Genomic DNA, 8,739 nt, shown 5'->3' on the forward strand with positions numbered 1-8,739 from the left:
GATAGGTGAAGTACCACTCCATAGCTTGGTAATGCCAGTAATCTCTTTAATATCAGGACTCCAAATGGAAAAGCTAGGTGCTATGCATTCTGCTAGTTTTTCCATTCACACAGACTGAGGAAGAAGGTCCAGTTTGGCTGTGTAGGTTTATAAGATGTACACCTCCAGCAAGCAGTGTGTCCCAGCTGTCTCTCCAGCATGGGCTTGTTGCTGTCTCGACCGATGACGTCACACACGCGCGACGGAACTCTTCAGCACGTTTGTTTTCCAGCAGTCTGCCAGCTATTCTGCGGGGATCATGCCACCTAAGGGCAAAGGGGGGAAAGGGGCAAAAGGTAAACGCAATATCTACAACTGGGAGGATATTATGTAACTAATTAGGACGCTATGACCATAAAAAGACCTATATTTGAGCGTTTATTTCAGCTTTGCATTTACTGAACTCACATCTTGAATATTCCCCAAATGACTGAGCTACAGTCACAATTTAAAAGTTTTAGCCTAAATTTTGAAATTGTGATTTTTTTTAATTTGCTATCATTCGAAGTTTAGTGAAAAAATCCCATGGGTTATTGCATTTGTGTATGACACTAGATCATTGGGATGAATAGCATGATCAGGGTCCATGGCTAGCCTTAGCATATTTTAAGTAAAGGTCCATGGTTGTGGTAACTGTAGTAGAGTCCATGCTTGGATGTTATGGTCACTAAGCGCTTTTAGTGTTAGTAGCTAAGTAAATGCTTTCTAGGCTCCAAGGCTTGCAGTATAAGTCAGTATTGTATGGTTTGCAGGGTTCATAGTAGTTCTAGTTCATGTTTATGGGATTAGCTGGTAGTTAGTTGAAAATATGATGATTTACTGGTATATCAAAATGATGTAATTTTATATGTAAATCCATAACTGAATGCCATTTCTGCTAAAACAAATATAAGCAGAATATTTGACCTATTTTTTTATTTGTGTTGCAACAAGCCACCATGGACACTTATGCTTTTATTATTATTTAATATTATTATTATCATTTATATAGCGGCAACAGATTTTGTAGCGCTTTACAATGTTATGTGCCACCACACTTTATTCCACTTCGTTTGTGTATATAATTGTATCTCAGAGAGGGGGGATGTAACTATAAATAGGACAATTACAAGAAAACTTACAGGAACAATAGGTTGAAGAGGACCCTGCTCAATTGAGCTTACAGTCTATAGGAGGTGGGGTTTAAGACACGTTAGGACAGGAAATATCAATCAAATAGGGTGGGAGTGAAGCAGAGCTGGATGAAAGTAAAGCACTGCCCTATAGGAGAGAGCAAGAGACAGGTATGTAAGGAAGAGGTTACTCTGGACGCCATAAACTTTCCTAAAGAGATGGGTTTTAAGGTACTTCTTAAAGGATTGAAGACTAGGGGAGAGTCTGATGGGGGTAGGCAGGCTATTCTATAGGAAAGGAGCCGCCCACGAGAAGTTCTGCAAGCGTGAGTTGGCTGCACGGGTGCGAGCAGCGGTCAGGGGGTGGTCACGGGCAGAGCGGAGGGAACGAGGAGGGGCATACCTTTTGGATCTGTGAAGAGATGAGGGTCTAGAATTGGTCAGTGCTTTAAATGTATGGGTTAGCACTTTGAATTGACTCCTATAGGATACAGGGAGCCAATGTAAGGACTGGCAGAGGGGTGAGGTGTAAGAGGACCGACTAGAAAGGAAAATAAGTCTGGCGGCGGCATTCATTATAAACTGTAGCGGAGCAATACGGCTTTTAGGGAGACCAATCAGGAGAGGGTTACAATAATCCATGTGGGAAATTACTAGAGCATGGACAAGAAGTGGTCATGGTGGTAGAAGACTGCATGTGCAGCGTTTCCGTTTAAAAGGCTGCATATTCAGAGCAATATGCATTTATTTGCCGGGGCAAAAATTTACATCTACTGTTCACATGCACAACATGAAAAATTTCGACCCTTGCGGTTGGCACCTATCTTGCCTCCCCCTTCATTTTAGTTTTTTTGTTTTTTTTTTAACCCCTTAAGGACCAAACTTCTGGAATAAAAGGGAATCATGTCATGTGTCCTTAAGGGGTTAAAATATATTCCCTCCCTTTCTCAACCCTTACTGGCCCAGAATGTGTGCACAATGGAATATTTTTCCTCTTAAATTTAAAACATTAAAGTATATTATAACAAAAAAAGTGTCATGGAGGAGTTAGAGACTGTTCTAAATGCAGGGAAGTAACTTCATTGATGCTATCCTGCAAAAAACCTAATCTTTAAATATTCCTATATCAAGGTGAAATGTGGACTCCCTAAAGAATTTCACAAGTGCCTTCCTGACACATCCATCTTCTTCCCCAAATATCTGCAAATTAAAAGTTACCACTGTTTAGTAATTTGATGAGGTGAATTAAAATCACTTAAATTTTTTCCTTAACAGTAACAGAATTAATTTTAACATGACTATTTACCTATTAACATACTATTTACCTCTACAAAGACCATGGGTAGAGTATACCAAAATGAATAAACATTGAATGTTCTTTTTTTTTTTTGCTGTAGGTGGAGCAACTGGGGGTGAAGCACCTGATAAGAAAGCTCCAACACCAAAGGGCGGAACGTCGGTCAAGGTAATCATATTATTTTATAAAACTTTTAATGTGAAGAAGCGATCAGCATAAATACTATTATCTATTTCAACGTCACAAAAATGTTCCGAATATACTGTTCAAGCTATAAGCACTCAGAAATACTACTCTTGGTTTTGTGCATGTATATGTTTAAGATGAGAATCGTGTATCTGTTAATCCTCAAACTCCGCCCCCCCAGATGTTGCTGAACTACAACTCCCATGATTCTTTGAATTACATAGATCAGAGAATCATGGGAGTTGTAGTTCAATAACATCTGGGGGGCCGGAGTTTGAGGACCCCTGCTCTAACGGATTTCTGTATGTAGGGTTTCTAAATTAATTAGGCAGGTTGGGATAAGGAGTTAATGGGTCACTCAAGGTCCATGGGACACCCATTCATTTTTTAGTGCATTTAAAAAAAAAAAAAAAAAAAAAGGTGATAAAGCTGTAAACCACAAGCTTCATTAGTGAACTTTTTCTTGAGCATAAAGTGAGTGGGCCGAACATGATGCATTTTACACCCCATATGCCTGTGTGATGTCTGAGCACTAGAGTATCACACCCTCGTGGTGCTCTGATGGACAGCTGGGATAGACAAATAGACATAGTGATTTGTTGCAGGGACGATTATGATGACCTAGTGTATCTCAGATTGCTGTTTGTGGCAGTGTAAATTAACTTGTTTTTGATAACACATAGTTCAGTAATGCAGGATGTATAGAATTGATTATCTTGAGAAATGTATCTGGTGTTTCTATAGAACCTTTTTCTTTTTCCCTCTGTGGCCTCAGAAACTGTAACGAAGTTAAAGTTAACTTATTTTTTCTCTCAGGTGAGGCACATCCTGTGTGAAAAGCATGGGAAGGTTATGGAAGCCATGGAAAAACTAAAGTCAGGAGTGCGATTCAGTGAAGTGGCGACACAATACAGCGAAGACAAAGCGAGACAAGGGGTGAGAACTTAATATTTAGACTTTAAAAGTCAAACTTGATTAGCAACTGATGTAGCTAATTTGCAGTTATGTTCATGGGTGGCAAAAAAATAAAAAAAAAATTATACTGGATAGAAACATAGAATGTGACGGCACATAACAACCATTCGGCCCATCTAGTCTGCCCAATTTTTTTTTTAAATATTTTCATTAGTCCCTGGCCTTGTCTTATAGTAAGGATAGCCTTATGCATATCCCACGCATGCTTAAACTCATTTACTGTGTTAGGCTTCCAGCTGAAGTGGTAGAGGTTATTTCATGCATCCACTACCCTCTCAGTAAAGTAATACTTCCGGATATTATTTTTAAACCTTTGCCCCTCTAATTTAAAACTAGGTCCTCTTGTTGTGGTAGTTTTTCTTCTTTAAATATAGTCTCCTCCTTTACTTTGTTGATTCCCTTTATGTATTTAAATGTTTCTATCATATCCCCCCTGTCTCGTCTTTCCTCCAAGCTATACATGTTAAGATCCTTTAACCTTTCCTTGTAGGTTTTATCCTGCAATCCATGAACCAGTTTAGTAGCCCTTCTCTGAACTCTCTCTAAAGTATCAATATCCTTCTGGAGATATGTCTCCAGTACTGTGTACAATACTCCAAGTGAGGTCTCGCCAGTGTTCTGTACAATGGCATGAGCACTTCCCTCTTTCTACTGCTAATACCTCTCCCTATACAACCAAGCATTCTGCTAGCATTTCCTGCTGCTCTATTACATTGTCTGCCTACCTTTAAGTCATCAGAAATAATCACCCCTAAATCCCTTTCCTCAGATGTTGAGGTTAGGACTCTATCAAATATTCTGTACTCTGCCCTTGGGTTTTTACATCCAAGATGCATTATCTTGCACTTACCCACATTAAATGTCAGTTGCCACAACTCTGACCATTTTTGTAGTTTACCTAAATCATTTGCCATTTGGCTTATCCCTCCTGGAATATCAACCCTGTTACATATCTTAGTGTCATCAGCAAGAAGACACACCTTACCATCAAGACCTTCTGCAATATCACTAATAAAAACATTAAAGATAATGGGTCCAAGTACAGATCCCTGAGGTATCCCACTGGTGACAAGCCCATGCTTCGAATATACTCCATTGACTACAACCCTATGTTGCCTGTCACTCAGCCACTGCCTTACCCATTCAACAATATTGGAATCCAAACTTAAAGATTGCAGTTAATTGATAAGCCTTCTGTGCAACAGTGTCAAAAGCCTTACTGAAATCTAGGTAAGCAATGTCTACTGCACCACCCTGATCTATTATATTAGTTACCCAATCAAAAAAATCAATAAGATTAGTTTGGCATGATCTCCCTGAAGTAAACCCATGTTGTCTCTGATCTTGAAATCCATGTGTTTTTAGATGTTCAACAATCCGAACCTTTAACATGGTTTCCATTACTTTCCCCACTACTGAAGTAAGGCTTACTGGCCTATAGTTGCCCGACTCCTCCCTACTACCTTTCTTGTGAATGGGCACAACATTCGCTGTATGTCTGTATATTATTTCTTATCCTTACCTCTTATTATACACATAGTTACATAGGCTGAAAAGAGACGTTTCCATCAAGTTCAGCCTTCCTCACATTTGCTTTTTTGCTGTTGATCCAAAAGAAGACAAAAAAAAAGTTTGAAGCACTTCCAATTTTGCAACAAACTACTGGCAGAATGGCAGTCAGATTTATCCTTGGATCAAGAAGCTACTACCCTACAGTTGGGAAAAAATAAATAAAATAAAAATATATATATATAATTGAATATTCGTTTTTTGCAAGTATGCATCTAGTTGCTGTTTAAACATCTGCACGTACTCTAATAAAACTACTTCTGCAGGGAGAGAATTCCATATCCTTTGTTGTTATGGTAAAAAAACCTTACACTAAATCTTCTTTCTTCCAGTCTAAACGCATGACCTTGTGTCGTATGTAAAGTCATGTTTGTGAATAGATTGCCACACAATGGTTTGCATTGGCCCGGATATATTTGTATGTTATCATATCCCCTCTGAGGTTTAAATTTGTTATCCTTTCTTCATAGCTAAAACGTCATTTCTTTTCTTTTTATTAATTTTGTACCCTGCCTCTGCACTCTTTCTAGGGCCATAACATCCTTCTTTAGAACAGGTGCCCAAAATTGCACAGCATATTCAAGATTTGGTCTTACCAGTGATTTATAAAGAGGCAAAATTATATTCTCATCCCGAGAATGAGTGCCCTTTTTCATGTATGACAATACCTTACTGGCCTTAGCCACTGCTGATTGACATTGCACATTGTTGCATAGTTTGTAGTGTATAACAATTCCCAATTCCTTTTCATGTGTTGTTATCCCTAATTTGCTTCTATGAAGGGTATAAGTTACTTGTGCATTCTTTACGCCGAAGTGTGTAACTTTGCATTCTTCTACATTAAATTTAATCTGCCATTTGAGTGCCCCGTCCCCCAGTCTATCGTAATCCCTCTGCAGCAAAGTAATATCTTGCTCACATTTTATTACTTTACAGAGTTTTAAGTTATCTGCAAATACTGAAACATGACTTGCAATGCTTTAATGCCCTTTTTCATGCTTACCTCTTCTGGTTGTCTCCCTGCTGCCCACAATGCTCCCTTACTTCAGCTGTGGGGATAGCAGCATCCACAAACAGTTCGGAGCTGATGTGCAAAGAAATCTGGTAACTTGTTGGCAGCCCTTTTTATCTGGCCTTTGGAACTACCTTTCCTGGACATCAGGAAATGTGGTGAATGTATGTCTTGCGTGTCAACAAAGAGGCCTGTTTTACACATTCATAGGTTCTTCATTGCAGCCCTTTGGTTTGGCATCCCTGTGTAAAATTATAATTTTACACAGAGATATCATGTAGGCGATATGGTACTGACATAACAGACATTTATTTTTTTCTTATATCTATATGGCTTAGGGTATATACCATCACTCCCGATTCTGTGGACTAATGTATATCATATCTCCAGAAGGATATTGATACTTTAGAGAGAGTTCAGAGAAGGGCTACTAAACTGGTTCATGGATTGCAGGATAAAACTTACAAGGAAAGGTTAAAGGATCTTCACATGTATAGCTTGGAGGAAAGACGAGACAAGGGGGGATATGATAGAAACATTTAAATACATAAAGGGAATCAACACAATAAAGGAGACTTATATTTAAAAGAAGAAAAACTACCACAAGAGGATATAGTCTTAAATTAGAGGGGCAAAGGTTTAGTTTAAAAAAATAATATCAGGAAGCATTACTTTACTGAGAGGGTAGTGGATGCATGGAATAGCCTTCCAGCGGAAGTGGTAGTTGGTAACACAGTAAAGGGGTTCAAAGGAACACTATAGTCACCTAAATTACTTTAGCTAAATAAAGCAGTTTTAGTGTATAGACCAGTCCCCTGCAATTTCACTGCTCAATTCACTGTCATTTAGGAGTTAAATCACTTTGTTTCTGTTTATGCAGCCCAAGCCACACCTCCCCTGGCTGTGATTGACAGAACCTGCATGAAAAAAAACTGGTTTCACTTTCAAACAGATGTAATTTACCTTAAATAATTGTATCTCAATCTCTAAATGGAACTTTAATCACATACAGGAGGCTCTTGCAGGGTCTAGCAAGCTATTAACATATCAGGGGATAAGAAAATCTTAATTAAACAGACCTTGCAATAAAGAAAGCCTAAATAGGGCTCTCTTTACAGGAAGTGTTTATGGAAGGCTGTGTAAGTCACATGCAGGGAGGTGTGACTAGGGTCCATAAACAAAGGGATTTAACCCCTAAATGGCAGAGGATTGAGCAGTGAGGCTGCAGGGGCATGTTCTATACACCAAAACTGCTTCATTAAGCTAAAGTTGTTCAGGTGACTATAGTGTCCCTTTAAGCATACGTGGGATAGGCATAAGGCTATCCTAGCTATAAGATAAGACCAGGGACTAATGAAAGTATTTAGAAAATTGGGCAGACTAGATGGGCTGAATGGTTCTTATCTGCCGTCACATTCTATGTTTCTATTATGAGTTTTGCTTGCAGAGAATGACGAGATTTTATTAGCAGGAACTGTCCATGCATGTTAGCATGTATATCAGTGCACCTTCACACTCTAATGATGCCTGGTTATATCATAAAGTACATCGTGGTGTCAGAGCTTTGGCACGTGCCATATGTTCTGTTCTTTACAGATATTGCTTCTATGAATGCATAGCCATTACAATGGTGCGATAATCGTAAATTATTCTGATCAATAACCTAAATCTATCAATTTCTCTCCACACTGTCTGTAAGATACCTTTGTGATTTTACTTTGTTTTGTCAATTCCTTTAGGGAGACTTGGGCTGGATGACGAGAGGCTCCATGGTAGGACCTTTTCAAGAAGCTGCATTTGCTCTAGCTGTCAGCACAATGGACAAACCAGTGTATACTGACCCTCCTGTGAAAACCAAGTTTGGGTACCATATTATCATGGTGGAAGGAAGAAAATGAAGAAAAAACTATTACATTGTGAATCTTGTATTATTTGTTTACTCACTAAGCAGTGAATGGAAAACTGAATTGAAAATTCTACACCACAGCTATCATCACAACTTGGCTATTTGTCTTACATTTGCACAACAATTCTCTGTTTTGTGAATAAATCCCTGCGTGGTCTTCCTCAAAGTGAATTCCTATGGTTTACACCTGTAATAAAATGAAAGTGTGGAGATCCTTTTTTTTTTTCTGCTGTTTGAGGCTCCTATTACTATTTTATGAGAAAATGTTAGATGAGCTACATCTTAAGGCACCATTCTGGGCCCTACAACCGCTTCACCTCAATAGTCTTTTATAAGGTCTGGACGGCATGGGTGCTGTCTTACCTTATAGAGTTAAACCGTTTTTGAATGGTCCAAATTTCTCTTGATGGTGCTTGACCCTCTGTCTCTGCCTCCAATGCAGCTGTTGGGCACCAGAGGACCATCTTTATGGTTAAACTGTTGGAAAGCAATTAAACCCTTAACGGCAAGACTGCCCATTGAATCTTCTATTCTCATAACTTCATTGAGCTTAAGTTGTCATGGAGATGTTTAAAAAGTGTTCCCTTTTAAAGGGACTTTCCAGTACCAAAATAACTTGAAATGAACATTCCAAGCACAATAA

At 38.8% G+C, this 8,739-nt stretch overlaps 1 protein-coding gene across 1 annotated transcript; it reads left to right on the top strand.

Moving 5' to 3' along the window:
* The first annotated feature begins 222 nt into the window (after positions 1-222).
* PIN4 (peptidylprolyl cis/trans isomerase, NIMA-interacting 4) lies at positions 223-8,308 on the top strand. Its single transcript, XM_063431036.1, has 4 exons — positions 223-335; positions 2,549-2,616; positions 3,451-3,570; positions 7,930-8,308. The coding sequence occupies exons 1-4, from the start codon at positions 299-301 to the stop codon at positions 8,086-8,088; spliced, it is 384 nt and encodes a 127-aa protein (XP_063287106.1). The 5' UTR covers positions 223-298; the 3' UTR covers positions 8,089-8,308.
* Positions 8,309-8,739: the final 431 nt, after the last annotated feature.

The sequence above is a fragment of the Pelobates fuscus genome, chromosome 9, assembly GCF_036172605.1.
Source record: "Pelobates fuscus isolate aPelFus1 chromosome 9, aPelFus1.pri, whole genome shotgun sequence".
NCBI classification, from domain to species: domain Eukaryota; kingdom Metazoa; phylum Chordata; class Amphibia; order Anura; family Pelobatidae; genus Pelobates; species Pelobates fuscus.

What these genes read in the sequence shown, in the direction of transcription:
- PIN4 (XM_063431036.1), top strand. Translation starts at nt 299, where the DNA reads ATGCCACCTAAGGGCAAAGGGGGGAAAGGGGCAAAAG. An exon ending in AGGGGGGAAAGGGGCAAAAG is followed by an intron (nt 336 to 2,548) that starts GTAAACGCAATA and finishes TTTTTGCTGTAG; the next exon opens with GTGGAGCAACTGGGGGTGAA. An exon ending in AGGGCGGAACGTCGGTCAAG is followed by an intron (nt 2,617 to 3,450) that starts GTAATCATATTA and finishes TTTTTCTCTCAG; the next exon opens with GTGAGGCACATCCTGTGTGA.